This window comes from Passer montanus, unplaced genomic scaffold (genome assembly GCF_014805655.1).
Source record: "Passer montanus isolate IOZ18808 unplaced genomic scaffold, ASM1480565v1 scaffold54, whole genome shotgun sequence".
Lineage (NCBI taxonomy): Eukaryota > Metazoa > Chordata > Aves > Passeriformes > Passeridae > Passer > Passer montanus.
This window is the reverse complement of record NW_024370374.1, coordinates 4,620,335-4,637,969: the sequence shown is the minus strand read 5'-3', so window position 1 is coordinate 4,637,969 and position 17,635 is coordinate 4,620,335. Positions and strand designations below refer to the sequence as shown.

At 36.6% G+C, this 17,635-nt stretch overlaps 1 protein-coding gene across 6 annotated transcripts in view; it reads left to right on the top strand.

The window, feature by feature from the left end:
• KIF18A (kinesin family member 18A) overlaps positions 1-4,545 on the top strand; it is a 32,541-nt gene extending 27,996 nt beyond the window's left edge. For all 6 annotated transcript variants that reach the window (XM_039725182.1, XM_039725177.1, XM_039725178.1 and 3 more), the window contains 2 exons: positions 1,659-1,768; positions 3,956-4,545. In XM_039725182.1, the coding sequence (XP_039581116.1) occupies positions 1,659-1,768; positions 3,956-4,092 (247 nt within the window). In that variant the 3' untranslated portion in view covers positions 4,093-4,545. The remainder of the gene's footprint in view (positions 1-1,658; positions 1,769-3,955) is intronic.
• The last annotated feature ends 13,090 nt before the right edge of the window (positions 4,546-17,635 follow it).

Sequence of the window (17,635 nt, the reverse complement as noted above, 5' to 3'; positions counted from 1 at the left end):
GTCTAGTTTCATGTTACTGTTCTGATTGTTATCAGTTACTGTTCTAAACTGTCTTGCTAGGAGGAGGAATAAACTCTTTTACTCTAGGATGAGAAAAGAGGCACTGCTCACATTTTCAAATAGCTGATTATGAATTTAGCAAAGTAAATTAGCTGTTCTCTGAAACCAAGCTAGTTTTTCCTACATTCTCTCTAAGGAGAGGTATGGGAGGTATTTGAAACCTGCTTTATCTTGTCTTAAGGTGAAAGTTCTCAGACAGTCTTGTGAAGTACTTTTTTTTTGTAATAACTGTGTAATAATTTTAAATCATATATATATATATGCTTATTTCTTCCCAAAAGACTAGATGTTTCTGTTCACCTTGTTTCTTTTGTGTCTCAAACATATTTCCCAGTACACAACAGAAAAATCTCACAACTTCTGTTCCTTTTATAGAGATCATTGTGCTTCTGTGACTCATCTGTAGACTGAAATTCTTTATGGTTTTGTCTAGCAGTTGATTATGAAGAGAAGGAATGAAAACACATTTCTGAAGGAGAAAAGCAATATGCTCTTGCTTTTCAGTGCCTTCATTCCATTCTCTTCTTTACTTTTTCCCTCTTTTCTCTCCCATGCTTTCCCTGATTCAAGTGGCTCACTCCAGTCATTCATCTCCTAATGCTAGAATAAAAACGTAAATTTCAGTCATATGGTCCACATTAGAAGTATAATTTGAAACACTTGTATTTTCAGGATAAGGCATTAGAGGCAAGTCAGTCATAAGAGATATTTTACCAAATGATGGTATATTCTTGTTGGCATAAGTTCTCTTGCAAGAGGCATGCATGAGTAGATTTTTAGGACTGGCACAAGGAAAGTCTTAGTCTTTGCTGCTTGTTATATAATTTCATTTAGGCAGAAAATTATTATTAAGAAAGTGTGAGTTAGGGAACTATAAAGTGGAAATAATACAATATTTATTACAGGAATAGGAAAAGCCTAGGAACTCAGGACATAAATACAATTAGCTTGTTTACGAGGCTGTCTTGCAGAGGGGAACCGAGGAAGTTTGTGAGGCAATTGCAGAAGGGTGAGATCAGATAGGTTCATAATTTTTGCTGTAGACCTTAAGTCCATCACATAAAGTGCTGTGGATAAAATATAGAGGTTTTGGTTTAATGAATTTGAAACTGTAACAGTTTTCTTGCAGCTTAGTTAAAAAGTATTGTCTGCTATGAAGCCACCCCCTCCAACTGTGTTGCAGGCTGTAGAAAAGTTATTGTAGCAATAAAAAAATGTGATTTGTTCAATAAACACAGATTGGTCATTTCAAGGATTTTGTAACATGCCTTAAGATTATATCTTAGTATAATTTGTATGTGATGTCCATCAAACTGGCTTCTATGGTTTCAGACAAAACTGTGACATATTGTCCTGCCTTTGAATACAAGTGCCAACATTAGTTCTTATCTTCACAGTTGAAGCATTCTTGTAAATTTTTTAAAAGGAGAAAGGGGACTAGTATCCATAGATATACATAATAAATTACTTTATTCCTTGCATTCTGTTAGGACTCTATGAACACTGGATAATATTTGAAGTATCTCTACATTGCAAGGCCAGAGCCACCGTTAGTAGTGACTGTACTGAAAGCAAACTCCTTTGTGGCCCTTTTGCAGCTCCACCTCGAACACGGTGCAGGGCAGCCTGCAGGCCCCGGACGCTGCCAAGCGCTCCCGGCAGGACGTGCTGCTGAGCCACGCCGCCCTGAGAGTGCCCCAGGGGGCTGGTGAGTGCCAGGGCTTGCCTGGGGGACACTGCCTTTGCTGCCTCAGGGTTTAGCTTTGCTGTCTTTCTGTTCTGTGCTGCTTTAGTGTGCACTTCTGAGCTCTGTGTTAGGGGATGGTGAGTTCTCTGCACAGAGCAGGGAGACAAAACAATTCCTGCTCCAGCTGGGCACCAAGGACAAATGATCCCAATCTCAGCCCAGGAGCACAAACCCCGTGGGCTGCAGAGAGAAAAACAAGCAGGATGGGACTGCAGGGGCTGCAGCTGGAACTGGACACTGAACTGCAATGTGCACATGGAGCAGAGCTGAGCCCAGGGAGAGACCCCGGCAGCGCTCGTGCATTTTGGGACCATTTGGGTTCATCTTGGGTGCAGCCCTGGCTGGGCTCTGGTGCTGCCCAAGGTGCATCCATGGAGGAGATCCTTGGAATGAATCCCTGCTTTATTCTGTAGCTGTGTCCAGCCTCTGCTCTAGGACAGCCTGCACAACATTTCGGTTTCTGATGACCACAAAGGAACAGAAGGCATCACCTTGGTCACAGCAAGTGCAAAATTAAGATGCCTCTCAATTCATTTTGTCACTTTAATAGCACGTATTGCTGTTACAGTGTACTAAGCCATTGGTTTGAATAGCATATCCCTTTTTAAGAAAAAGACTCAGAATATCAGTTATACAGATAGTATCTAATCAAAGTTCAATCCAATATTATTACAATGTTGTTGGGAAACCCTTTTTCCCAAGAGCCAAGATCTTCCACCTAAAATAGTTTATGTACTTGTGAAATTTCAACTTTTTACCAATTTTGTCTTTGCCCAAGTGTGACTTATCAAGAAATAAAATTCTCTAATAATTTCCGTACCAGTTTTTAATTCTTCACTTTATTTTACAACACTAAACTGGTTTGCTTTAACAGATAAAAGGTATTTTCAGAGATTTATTGGTCTTAAAATTTGGGGCTATTTTGGACAAAAACAATAACTGAGGCAAAATCATTTTGTTTTTAACATACTGCTGATAATATTAACAAATTCTGCTGTGTGAAAGTTTGCCTCAATTATACGGCTTCTCTCTGAGGTGCATACGTCTTTTCTGTGATAAAATCAGTTACAAATATTTTTTTCAGCCAATGTTCACAAATGTCTTCACAACTTTATAAAAACCTCTGCCTTTTCTAGTGCATGGCACTAAGTTGCTTGGCACCTGAAGCAGATTTTAATATGGTGAATCTGTACCATTTTCCTTCATCTCTGCCTCCTTTTCCTCACTCTCTTCAAAGATATATACTTAACGATCTTCTTGGGCTGTCTAGAGGAGATCCAATATTAGTTTTGCAATTTTAGTCTGCTTTTCTTATGAAATAGAAAAGTAATGTGAAAAAACATTTCCGTTGTGTGGCTTTTTCCAGTGGGATGGGCAATACACTGGTTTTACAGCACATACATGTTTTTAAGAAAAAATTGCTGTGAGGGAAAGGGTCTTATTCTGTATTCATTGAAAGTGTTGAGGCTGTGTTACAAGAAGCTTTCTGGAAACTGAATATCTGAGTCTAAGCTCTGTCTAACCAAGTTACTTGTTAGGCAGATTTCACACAGGGTTATATCAGTATTAATGTCTGCTCCAACAGGCCAGGTTAGGAAGGTACCACTCTTCAATCCCAACTCTGGAATTAAGGAACTATGTGATGCAGAAGCACGTTTTGAAATGAGAATAAAATTTTGATTATTCAGTGTTGAACTGAATATGAAATAGACTTTATTTTCAAGAGCATGCATTATAAGAGCAGAATAAACCTGAACCAAATAACTAAGAGGAGTTGTTTTCAGCTTAAAAAGACAAAACTATCTGTAATGACATAGTGTTCATTTTTCAATGCTATTCTATAATAAGAAGGATTAATAACATTTTTTCATATTTCTACATCTTTTTATAGACCACTGTGCTTTTTTAATAGCATCTCCTGTCAGTTGAGGGTCTAATCATGGGACTTTGTAGACAATTAAAACGCTGGATTTACTGAGCTAAGAGTGATTACATTTTTGCATATTAAAATGAGGCTTTCAGTAAAGGAAAGAAATGTGTAAAAATTCTTAGACATATTCTGAAAAGGAGGTCCATGTCAGCTACAGTCTACTTATGTTTATTGAATGCATGTCTCTCTATTTCTAATGGCATTTCTTTCTTCACTAGGAGTCAGAATGATGACCAGGAAGCAAGACCAGAATATGCCAAGGAACTTCATTAGAAACCTTTCTCAAGGAAATGTCCCACCAGATGTTAAATCAAGGACATCAAAAAATCTTTGTGTTTCCAAGGGAAAAAAATAAGGTTTAGTTTTGAGTTCATCCCTATTTCAAGCAGGATTGACGGATAGCAAATGTGAATAGTGTGAATTGTGATTTCCTCTTGTAAGTAGTTTTGAGAGTTTCAGGACGGAAATATTACAAAAGTTGTTTTGACCCCCTAAATTATTTTCATTGGAGTAGCTTCCTTGTGTTTAAGTAGATTTTCATTCAGAAGCAAGTTAGGCAGATGCTAATATTAGAACATATTCATGCTTAGCATTACAATGCCTTAGATGTTCTTAGATTGTTAGCATCTCTGGATGACGTGCGGAGTTCCAAGAGACAGAAAAATATTTCCAAAAGTGGGGTTTTTTCCTTTTTGTTTTTGTCTGATTTTCAGTCTGTTACTTGGTTGTAAATGTTCCTGTTCTGTTTTTTCAATTTAATTCAAATACATTTTTTATTAATTACTTCCAATAAAGTTTGATATTTTTACAAGCAATATCATGTGAATTTTATTTCTAGCAAAAAATGTTCATTATCTTAGGAAAAATTGATTTTGACAAATACTGTTATAAATACATGCTATTTATAATGACTTCTAGCAAATTATTAATGTTCAGAGACAGGAGTTCATGTATAGCTGTGCTGTAACCTTGACAGCCTGCCCAGCCTCCAGAATGCCATTCTGCTGTGTTTGGCCTGTGCAAATGGAGTGAATTTCTCCAGTCTGGTGAGAGCCAGAGGAATAAATGCTGTAAGTAGTTTGTGGTGTCAGAATCTGAAGCAAGGAGCTTCCCACCTGATCAGTTCAGTAATATGCTGCAGAATGTGCAATGCTTGACACATTGGAGGAGCATTTTTCACAAGCCTCTGAAGAAGGAAGTGGGAGCTGCCTGCAGAAGTTTTCAAGAGCACTTGTGGGAGGAGCAGACCATGGTGCACAGCCAGTCTTCACTGGGAGAGTTGAAAGAGGAAGAAATAATTTCTTAGAGAAATAGCCATTGCTAGTTAAAAATACTAGGAGAGAGAAATTGAAACCTCCTAGTTGCTTTCTAAAAGGATTGTAGGTGATATAGTTGTGGTGAGCCTGGAATCTTGTAGTGTAATGAGAACTGGGAAAAGGCTTGGCTTGTGTGAAGCCTAAAAACTGGGACATGGGACGTGTCCACATAGCAAGGTGATGTAATTTCAGTAGAATGAAGAGGGAGGGTCACTTTAATATTTCATCATTTTTCATCGTATTTTAATATGATGAAAAGCACGATTTTGGAATTAATTTTAATTTATTATTTTGATGCAGCTGAAGTTGTAAAGACTATTCTTGCCTTATGGGATTTTTTTTCAGAGTCTCAGTGTTTAGTGTAAAATGTACACGGGGAGCTTCTTTTGTTGGTATCGTGTACAAGAGGCGTGTTGTGTTGGCTTTTGCTAAATGTAGTTGTTACTTTCACTGCTCTCATGACATGTAAGACTTACACACAAATGTCCATAGCAGTCTTGAAAAGCTCTTAGACAAGCTTGTGCGTGCACCATTTTGATAGTCAAAACATAAAACTGATGAGTCTCCTGTTTTCTTAATGTCTTTGGCGTGCACTTGAGCGGCATCACTTGGTCCAATTGCAGCACTTGCAGGGTCAAAAAAAATTATTGAGAAAATTAAAACTTGACATGAGGTGTGATTCTATCAGAAGATGATCATAGATTTGTTAGCTAGGTACGTATTTACCATTTATAACTAGCATAAATTGTTTCAGAGATACAGCAGACTGAAGTGAGATTTTTGTATTTCATATCACTATTGAGTAATGTTCTGCACTGTTAATTGTACATGCATTTGTTTTATTAGGTACTGTGAACATACCTAGACTTCATAAGCAGAAAGTGCTTCCCAGCACATTCCACACACATTACTGGCACAAAACTTCTCATAACTTTTCATTGCCTAAGAAGTTTTTCTGTCAGATTGCCAGTTAGGTAGAAAGCAAAGTGTGTTTGGGAAGCAGTGGAGGTATGTTATAGCCCCTTTCATTTCCTTGCCAATCTACCTTGCTACCTGCTGGCTTGTCTTTACAAACTAATTAAGGAATAGCATTTATCTAAAGTGCACATGTTGCTGATTTCACTGTTGTACCACACACGGTTAAATTGAGTCAGTGTTGCAAGTGTGAAAAGGATGTTAAAGATCTGGTCCCACTGGGAAATTCTTACAAAAACATTCCAGGGCTGCAGGGTATGGTTTGTACTATTATTCATTTACTTGCTTATTATAACAACATTCAATCAGCATAAAATGCTTCTCAGACCATTAACTTGGCCCATTCAACTTAGCAAACTTTAAGCCCATTTGATTTTTAGTCACTCAAGAAATTCTGAAAAGAGGTAATTAGAAGCAGAAGATTGAAAAGCTATCACTACCCCCTTCTGGGTTCCAGCAGTGTGCAGGTAGAAGCTCCAAGACGAAGGAAGGGTCAAGATGAAAGCTTCACATCATGTTTGGCCTTAGGTTGCCCTGTGCCTTTCCCCCAGGTGGGGCTTGTGGGCCTTTGGTCGCTCAGGAGCTGGGTAAGGGCAGAGTGGAGCATTGTGCCTGTGTTTGGTGCCCCTGCCATGCTGGGACAGGGGCTCCAGGGGCAGTTCAGAGGCTTTAATATAGCCACAAATTATTTCAAAGAGGGATTCTAAGGTAAACTGACAAAAATTATTGAAATTTAGTTAATCAGTTAGCTAAAACCAAAGCTAACTATCAAGGTAGACTGACCAAAATTATTGGAATTGAATTATTCAGTTACCTGAGACAAAAGTTAACTATGACGAGGTGGAGAAGCATGTTAGTTGCTGAAGGACTGGGCAATAAAATAACAAATGAAACACAGCGTCAATGAATGCATAATGATGCACAAGGAGGAAAACAGCCCAAACTTGTACCTAATGTGGCAATGGGTTCTCAAATAGATGCTATTACTCAGGAAAGAGACCTTGGAGTTATTGTAAAAATGCCATGAATACATCCTTCTCCGTGGTCAAAATAGCACAAAAACGGATGGGGAACAAACCATTGTGCAAATTGCTTGCCTGCATCCTGGTGGTGTCCTATACATTTCAAATAAATGGGGTTGAATTACAAAGGGTATAAAAATGCATGAGGAGCAATTAAAGCAGTGAACAGCGTGAATACAAATAATGTAGTTTAGGAGCACTTCACCCTGGAAGTGAGGAGTTCTGTTCAAAGTACATGAAATAACGAGTCATGGAAAAAGGGACTAGGCAACAATTATTCACTGCTTCTTGCTGTATGAGACCTAAATGGCAAGTTCAGAACACATGGCATTTCTTCCCTGAATAGCATATGTGATGACGAAGTCTGGAGTTTAAAATGTGATGGATGTCAAAAGAGTTGAGTTCAAAACTGATTACTCAGATCTGTGGAATACTTTATTCTTTAACTCTTGTCTAGCCTCTGTTCTAGGCCAGCCTTCACGAGACATCAGCAGTGCCCAGCAGCAGTTGCTGATGGAAGCCTGAAGGAAGGCGAAGGAGAGAATGGTTATTTTCTACCTTGTGGTAACAACAGTAATGGAAGGACTTCCTTGCAGGGGAAAGTTGGGGGTTGTGTTTGTGTAATATCATTTGTGGGCACTCAGTTTGTGGTGATTGGGAGTGGGGCTGGTCCCTAATTGATCCCTAATGGGCTGCAGCTGTGCAGCACAGGTGAATGCTATTGAAGGTGAGGAGCCATGGAGTGCCCAGGGGTGCTGCCCAACCCCGCAGGGAGCAGAGGGCACACAGGGGCACTGCACCAACAGCAGGGCACTAAAGGGGGGCTGAAGACACTTGCACCCTCCTGAAGAGGTGTGGTGTTACTCTGGGCTGAAGCTTTCTGAAGTTGTGTAGTGACACTCTGGGGATCAGGACTGGGACGTGTGCTGGGACACAAGAGGGTCCTCCTGGCAGCCTGTGCAGGCAACAGAGAGCTCAAGGGTGGAAGAGGCTCTTCCAGAAGGCAGCTCAGAAAAGGGGAAGCTGGCTTGGGTTCTTTTGGCAATGCACTCACCAAGCAGGTAAGTCTTGTTCCTAGAGGACCTTAAAGTCTGGTGTCTGGAAATCTCCTCCCAAATGAGTATTATGTTTGCTCTCCGTATTCTGTGTTGGTTATTATTTTTCTATATGTGTGGGTTTATAATAATTCTGTACGTATGAGTTTATAATAATTCTGTATGTGTGGATTTATAATAATTCCATATATGTGGATTTATAATAATTCTATGTGTATGAATTTATAATCATACACCCTGATGAGGAATAAATCAAAGTTTCTGACCTTTTGGGGCATCTTTCTGAGACTGGGAGCTGTAGATGAGAGTCTGCCCTTGTGGAGATGGAGAGGCCCAGGAACCATAATGGGCACCAAGTGCTGTTTCTGATCTCAGCAGGGGAATGGCTTTGTGGAAATTGGGAATTCCCATTTTCGAGAGTGTAGTGGTTTTGGTGTGTTAATTGGAGAATTTTTAAGTTTTGAGATGGACAGATTGTTAGTTATGTTGAGGTTTTTGTATTACATCTGTAGATGCCTCCCTTGTAAAACTACCACAGAGAGTGACAGAAAAAAGCTGCAACAACCTAAAACAAGCCAAAAAAACCCAAAAAAAAACCCCACCCAAAACAAAACACCAGAATCCACAAATATTCCAATATAGCTATAAAAGAGGGAAATAGTGATTTTCATCTTTTCATCTTGCATCATGATCTTAGTGCATAGTCTGGCTTTGCTTTTTCATCTGGCTCCCAGTCTGGCTTCTCTCCAGCTGACCTTTAAATCATGCATTTCCCAGGCTGCCTATTCTGTGACACTTTCCTGTTCTACTTCACGTAGAAGAGAAAATATACCTTGGACATCGATACAGGGGGGTTAATTTTGTGATTGCTTTAGGATATTTCATTTCAGACTCATTGTCACGTTAAAAGATAAAGACATTTGTAAGCACTGAAGAAATTTTAAAGCACTGGAAAGCTCTGAAAGCTGGATTGCCTTCACAGAATTCATGCATCCAGAGTTTAAAGGTGCTTTGAAGCTCACAGGAATATATACTGAGTATGATAAAATATATTGAAATTATAGAATATTTTCCTAGTGAATCAATTCCCATTCCTCAGTCCCTGGTCTGAGACTTTTCACAGATGCTCAGAATGCTCACACATGACAATTTGTATCTCTCTAAGTCTTCTCCTTTGCACACAGCCATATGTTTTGGTTCCAAGTGATTCTGGGAGAAATACTTTTAAAGGGGTTTTCTTTAGAAAGCAAATTTGAGCAGCATTTTTCTAATTGGTTTGGGAAAATAATTTTTTTTTGAAAAAAAATGTTTATTTAATAGGTAAAGCATTTACTAGCACAAAAAAGATCAATATTGAGCAATGAAACTTCTTGTTGCTTTAAAAGACAGGATAAACTCAGAGGTTGTTTCTGGACTGTACCTTGGTTTGCTCAGTTTGTTATTGATTTTTTTGGCATTGAAAGTGTTGTGGTTTGGGTTTGGTTTGGTGGGTTATAGGTGTGAGATTTTGGTGGGTTTTTTGTGTGTTTTAGTTTCGAGTAGGTTTAAATAGGTTTAAAAGAAAGGAAAAAACCCACAGTTTAGGGAACTTTTCTGCTTTACTTAGCTAAAATTAACTAAAATAAAGGAGAGCTCTGGTTTGTTGTTTGTGTTGCATTGTTACAGACAGCATTATTCTGCAGTAGGAATGTGTAGGAGTGAGATAGTGCAGTTTTCTTGAAAACAAACTCTGGGAATTTGTTGGGTTTTTTTGATTTTAGAACTAATCTTAAAGGTGTCAAACTTTTTTTCGAGTTACACAGATGAATGGGGGTACAAGTATTACAGAATTACTTTAGGATATTTTACTTTCTATTTTTATATTGTTAGTTTATTACCAAAACTCATATATATTCTAACTTTATGAACACATATATTATACATAGGTAAATACAGTACACAGTTATATATACAAATGGCAGTAACATTTAACAAGCAGTGATATTTACCCATAGTTCTTACTTAATAATTAGATTTTTTTGAGGTATACATTGTGGCTTTTTTTTTATTATTATTTACAATGTGTAACTTGGTAAAAACAACTTTATGAATGGATTTGTGTTTGAGGTAGAATTAATTTAAATTGTCATTTTTAATGAACTTTTGACATGCATTATTGGGACTTTGGTTTTGCTTATTGTATGCAAGGGTTTAGGTTGGGTAGGGTTTGTTTGGTTATTGGAACTTTGGGTGTTAATTAATTAGGTGGCTTTTGTTAGATGTTGTTCTTACTCTTTAAAAGATCCCCCAGCCCGTGTTTTAAGGTGGTTTTTAACAGTCTATTCTACTTTTTTACTTTGTTTGTAGTTGGTGTATGGTATATACTTATTTACATACTTATTTAACGTTAAGACTTTTAGTTTAGGTGTTGATAAGGTTGGTTTTGAAATGAGATCTGTTGCTTGATTTAATTTTTTAGGGTACTATTCTTTTAAAGCATATGTTTTTTAAGGTTTAGAATGGTGTTATGGGCTGTAGTGTGAGGTGTAAGGTAAGTTTTTAGTCACTTTGTGGTGGTTTTACTGTTGTGAGCACATAGTGCTTGTTTTGGTGTGTTTGGGGTAGTGTAATGTCATTAATTTACTGGGGGTTTTTATATTTAGATTATTGCTTATTAGTTATATGGGTTGTGGTTGTTTGGTTTGATTGATGCTAGCATATGTTTTACAGTTATGTACAACTTGAGAAATACTGTTTATGGTTAGCTTTACTCTTTGGTTTTGACTTTTCTTATAGGTGGTATTTTTATTTAGTTAGGAATAACTTTTTGTGTTGTTAATTTAAATTTGCTTTTGCTACTTTTATTTTTGTAGCTTGATTTACTTGTTTGTTGTTGTGGTGGGTTTTATTACTATTATTATTAATAATTATTATTTTATTAATTTTATTTTATTAACATTATTGATTTATTATTATTATTGGGAATATGGGTATTTATACAATGCACTTATACAGGAAGTTTTTTTACTTTGGTAGTGATACTTTTTTAACTTATTAGTAGCTTAAATTGGTTTTTTTATGTTGTTAATTAGTTTCTTATTTTTTAGTTACTTTTATAGAGTGCTGGTTATTATTTATGAATTAGTGTAGAGGTAGAGTTTTGGTTATTTTTTTAGTAATGTTTAGAGCAGTTGAATAACTTTGAGTTTAATAAGTTGGTTTAACTTACTTTTTTTTTAGTAGTTTTGTGATTTGTTGTGTGGGGTTTTATATGATTGGGAGTTTTTTGGTTGATTTCCACAATGGGATAGGAATTATTAGTGAAAAGAGTGTAACATGGTTTTTTTTGTTGGTAATTGGTTACGTAGTGCAAGTTTTTTAGTATGTGTTACTTTTGGGAGTTTTTGTAAGTGAGAGTAAAGTTTTTACTTTTAGGTTAATTTGTAATTATTTTTAAAATCTTAGGGTGATTTAGTGTTTTAGTATGGGTGTGTTGTGTGATGAGGGTGATCTGCTTTATGTGGAGTTGGTGCTGTGTGGGGTTTTATATGATTGGGAGTTTTTTGGTTGATTTCCACAATGGGATAGGAATTATTAGTGAAAAGAGTGTAACATGGTTTTTTTTGTTGGTAATTGGTTACGTAGTGCAAGTTTTTTAGTATGTGTTACTTTTGGGAGTTTTTGTAAGTGAGAGTAAAGTTTTTACTTTTAGGTTAATTTGTAATTATTTTTAAAATCTTAGGGTGATTTAGTGTTTTAGTATGGGTGTGTTGTGTGATGAGGGTGATCTGCTTTACGTGGAGTTGGTGCTATGGTGGATGGGGGAATCTTTGCTTTGAATATTTAGTTTTGGTAGTTGGGGAGTCAGGAGGAGTTGTGGTTTAGTGTTGATTACTTGTGAGGCAGTTTGGATTTTTTATGAGCTACTTTGGTTTTTTTGGTTTTGTTTTGTTTTTTTTTTTTTGAAGTGCACTTGGTTTTTAGTAGTCTTTTAGTAGCCTTTTCAGTTTTGACTTTAAAATCTTCGTGGTTGGCTTTGAGTTTTATTAGGTAGTTTTTGCTAAAGGTTTTAAGACAGATTATGGTTCTCGCTTGTAGAATACATTTTTTATATTTGGTTTTGTTGGGACTGTTAAGAGTTATTGTAGGAGTGATTTTTTGTTTAATTGGGGTCAAGGCTTGTTGTTTAGGGTTTTATTGGAAAGTGCTCTTTTTGTGGGTGATTAGGTAAAGAGGGTTTATCATTTCGTTGTATTTAGGAATGTGCATTTTTTAAAAGCTTATAGTGCTTAGGAAGGTTTGGGGGGGTTTTGTTGGTTGGTGGAGATACTGTTGTGATTTTGTTGATGACATTGGTGGGAATTTGATGCCGTTTATTTTGTTATTTTATTTTTAGGAACTCAGTTTTTTTGAGTAGGTTTTTTTATTTTGTTTTTTCTGATGGTGAAATTGGTTATAGGAGAATTTGGATGATTTGTTTTTTAAACATTTTTGTTGCTCTGATTTTTTACTCAGTGATGTAATTAATGTATTGAAGATGTTTTGGAGCTTTACTCTTTTTCAGGGCAGTTTGGATGAATTTATGGTAGATTGTGGGGTTGTGTTTTTATTTTTGGGGTGGTTGGTTTTAGGTGTATTGTATGTTTTTTAGGTGAAAGCAAACTGAGGTTTCTATTTGGTTGTCAGAGGAAAGGAGAAAAATGTATTGGTAATGTTAATAGTGATGTGTTATTTTGTTGGTTTGGATTTTAGTTTGTATTGGAGTTTTAATAAGTTTGGTACAGCAGTGTTCAGTGGTGGAGTTATTTAAGCTATGGTGGTTTGTAGTTAATTTTTATTTGGCTTAGATTTGTGTATAGGCTAAATGGGCTTGTTAAAGGGTGAATGGGTTTTGTTGGTTACTTTTTGGTGTTTTAGTTTATGGAGTATTTTTTGGATGGGGGTTAGAGTATTTTGAGCTGTTTGGTGTTGCTGGAGGTGTATTGCTAGGATGGTAATGGGCATTTGTTGGGGGTTTTTAAGAAGTTTTATTGTAGATGAGTTTTTTGACAGTTCAGGTAAGGTGTTTAATTGTTTGATGCCTTTTGTTTATACAGTTGTTATTTTAAATGTTTACCTGAGTTTCTTCAGGTTTTTGAAAAACTGACTTTGGAGGAAGTGTGTGCATAAAATGGATGGGGATTGGGGGCCGGTTACAATAGAGTGGCTGTTTTCACTTCCTTTTAGTTAGGCTTACTTTAGTTTTAACTAAAGTAAAATCCTGTGATCTTTTTGTTATGCTGGTAAGAGAACCAGATTTTGTCTTTGTATGTTTTGGTGGGGTTAATGTGTATTGTGTACTAGCGTTGACTAAGGTTTTCTATTTTTGTGGTTTTGATGTGCTAGGTTAATGAATTTTTACAGTTTAAAATACTGTTTTTATAGCCTTTCCTTGGTGAGAGGCAGGGCCCCTCTAAGCTTGTTTTTTTTTTTTTCTTTGGGCATACTTTTTTGGAGGTTTTTTTAAGGGTATTGGATATACTGTTGTTATTATTATATTTGGTAGTTTGGTTACAGGTTGCTGTAGCTGGTTTTTTTTGGTGGCATTTTTTCTTTGAGTCTTGTTGTTTTTCAATTTAAGCCCTTGTGTTAGAGTAATAGATTTTTTTATCTTCTTTCTTTATGGTTTTTTTACCATCACATAGTAGGGGTACCTTCTCTCCCTGTTTGGGGGACATTGACGTTTGGTATTAGAACTTTTGATTGGTATTGCTGAGATTTGGAGAAGGTATTTTTTTATTTTTTCTTTTTTTGTGATTTTTTTTTTTGTAGATGTGTTTTTGCAGTTGTGATTTTTGTATGTGTTGGGTTATGTACAGTATTTGTGTGTGTTTGGAGCACTTTTGGTATATTAAGTACAGTTTCATCTTTATAATTTTTTTCATTGTTAAAGTGCAAGTGTATTTTTGTGATCTAAGTTGTACAAGTTTTTGCTGTATTATGGATCTACATGGTACTAAATCTGGATTTATAGTCTTTAGGCTATTTGAGAATACAATTTCTGTTATTGCTAATTTTTTAAGCATTGAATTTTTTGTTTTATGGCCTTTTATTGGGTTTGTTTTATATAGAGATGGTTTGTATATAGATAATTTTGTGCTACACCTCTTAGGACCCGTGCCCAGAGATGGTGAGAGTTAGCTCCCCTTATTATTCTTTGGTTGATAATTGGATTATGTGATAGGGATTTTAAATGTTTTGCATTAGTATTATTTAGAATTGTAGTTTTAAAGAGGGATTAACTAACTATGATTTTTTTTTCTCCTTAGAGTCATTATGGTACCTTTTTTAAGTTATTTCTCTACTTTAGTTGGGTTTTGAATTTGTTTACGTGGAAAGTTTTAGGTTAGAAAATTGTTTTAGGCTTTGGCTTATATCTTTTTATTTTTTGTGCTATTCAGGATTTTTTACTCTTGGGTTTACTATTGGGTTAGGGGGTTTATTAGTTGTTCTGGATATTTTAGGTTTTATTTTGGAGAGGTTGTAGGCTGTATAGAGGAATCTTACTAGATTAAGTACTAGGAAAGTGGTGTCTCTAACAATTAGGGGAAACTGGACCCTTTTAAAAAGTGACACAATAGATTTAAAGGAGAAGGAAAGGAAAGGCTGAAAAGCTTCATTTTTTGCTTTTTCTTTCAACAAATTTGGTACAACTATTAAAAAACCCTTAAAACATGTTATTGGAATTGGGAGGCAGGGCAGGACAAGCGATAAGCAGACAGGTACTTCTGTAAACTCTATAAATGATTGTCACTGAGCTTAGTACAATGGCTATTTTAATCTCTGCTTTTCTACTGTAAAAACTACATGTTAGGGATAATATTGGAGTTATTTTTGGATAAGAAAATAATTTTAGTGACTAGAAAGCTATTAAAACTTGAAAAAAACTTAGGGGCTAGAAACACAGGAAGGTTTTTACTCTGAGAGACATTAGCAGTTTAATTAATGTGGTTACTGACGGCTTTAACTCATTACAGAATAAACAAAACTAAAATGCAATCAGTACAGGTTTTTGCTGCTTTCTCAAGCTATGCATTGGGTGCCAAAAATTATATTTCTTCTGGTTTAGGGTAATTTTGGGAGGAAAACTTTTAAAGGGATTTCTTTTAGAAAGCAAATTTAAGCAGCTCTTCCCTTAACTGCTTCAGAAAAAAAAATTTCTTTGGAGAAAAGTGGAAAAAATTGTTTATTTAACAGGCAAAGCATTCACTAGCACAAAAAAAATGAATAATATTAAACAATAGCACTTCTTGTTTCTCTCAAAGAGATGACAAACTCAGAAAGGTTTTGTTTGTGGGCTGCAGCTTGGTTTGCTCAGTTTGCTGTTAATTTCTTTGGTGCTGGAAATGTGGCTTAGGCTTGGCTTGGTGGGTTACAGGTGTTTTATATAGATTTAAATAGGTTTAAGGACAAAAACCCTACAGTTCAGGGAACTTGTCTTCTTTACTTAGCTAAAACTGACCAAAATAAAGGAGAGCTCTGGTTTGCTGTTTGTGTTTTGGGCTACATCGTTTTGCAGCAGGAATGTGTAGGAATGACAGAGCACAGTTTTTTTCTGAAAACCAGCTCTTCTTCCCCCTCTTTGCTCTCAGAACCAATCTTAAAGGTGCAAAACTTATTTCTGAGCCACACAGAGGAATGGTGATCAAGGTGATCGAGTCACTCTAGGACAGCATCTTACCCAGTCTCCAGTTTAAACAGATGAGAAGGATTTTTTTTTTTTTCTTCAATATCTAGCTCTTTTGGTGGAATCAGAACTCTATCCAAAATCCCATTTCTTGCTTAAGATGGAAGAAATCTTGGGAAATACTCAAAGGAAGGGGAAAACAAATGCTGTTTTGTTTTTTGGCCAGGGTGATGGTTCCTTTCATGAAATGGGTTCGCCATCCACAGCAAACTCTGTCAAGCTCCTCTGCTTTGAGTGCTTGTTTTGAGACAGCTGAAGCTTGGTATCAAATAATGTTGAACATGTGGAACATTTTGTGTTCCCAGCAGCAACTGGTGGAATCAGGCTCTTTCCTCTGAGCACATAAAGAGCCTTAAAAAAAACCCTTAGCTCTTGGAAAACTCAGAGCCTCAGACTTCCAAAATTGGCAAACAAAATTAGCTGACACTCTGAACATTTTGGCTTTTATCTTAAATATTCCATTCCCCTTGCGTAAAATAGTGATAAAAATATCCTCTAACTTCAAAAGGATGTTGAGAGGATCTGTTCATTAATGTTTTCAAAGAATTCAGATGCTGTAGTGAAATCACCCTACAAAATCCCATAAGGAAATTAATAATTCTGTATTCATTGTAGGCTTTGGGTTATGGTAAGTCAATAACACGCAGGATTAGATACTGCATGAGAGGGGTGTCAATAGAATCCTTTTTTTGGGAAGTGCTCTTCCCTTCTCTAAGTGCTGCCCACTCAAGACACTCTGTGTGCCAGGAGCAGCACAGGAAGCAATGTTGAGGCTGTGGGGAAAGGCATCTGTACTGCAGGAATGGACACCCAGACACATATATATTGCACCCTTAAAAATGTGATTTTGATTGGACAGTCAAACACTCTTTCAGCATAAAATTTAGAAATTTCGCGAGTGCTGTTAATATGTGTTCAAGTAAATGAGATGTATTTGTTTAATCATCCGCTGAGAGAATCCTGCAAATGTGGTTTAAAAGCAGCCCTACACCTTGTGAAGCTCGCACCTCATATTTCAGGCACCTGCCAGAGAGCTTTACACAGCACACAGAGACTGCAGGGAATGAGGATTTCTAGAAACAGCTCAGGAAGTGCATTATGATTGCTGTCATGAACCTGAGAATCCCATTATGTCAGATAATCTGGGCATTTACAGACTGGGCAGCACCAAACTTCTTTGTTTCGTGGAGTCAAAATAAATAAATAAGCCACTCAGAATTGTTCAAACTATTCAGAGCTGCAAACATTTCAGCAGAAACTCCAGTTAACAGCTGTGCAGGGTCCAGTCCAGCTGCTCTAACAGAAGATGCAATCAGAAGGGAAATCCCAAAGTGGATGGAACATGACTTTATTCAGCATCTCCTTTAAATGTGTACATATGAAGAGTGGAAAATGGCAGAAAACATTAGAATTAGTGGGAACTGGTGGGTGTAATTAACCCATGTGGTCAGCACGTGGAGAGCTGTTAAGAAGGCATGTTTAGCAGTGGAAGTCAGGTGATTAAATACTGCAATAACTGGCCCATATGGGGACGTTCTGGGCTATGCCTAGGTTAAGGCAACACAGTAACTGAAAATCAATCTGGAAAAAAAACAGCCAAACAAATGAAATCAACAAATAAGGAGAAAAATAAACAAAAACACCACAAAGCACAGACTAATTTGGCAATTATATAAAGATGTCAATCCAGCCATTGATACAGAAATTTAGATTAATTTCTTGAACCATTGCACTAGGCAATTTAGCCAATTAGGTGCTCAAAACTGACTTGAGAATTCAAGGAATAGGTATTTACTGGACCAATAGTGGGAGGTTCATGCTCTGC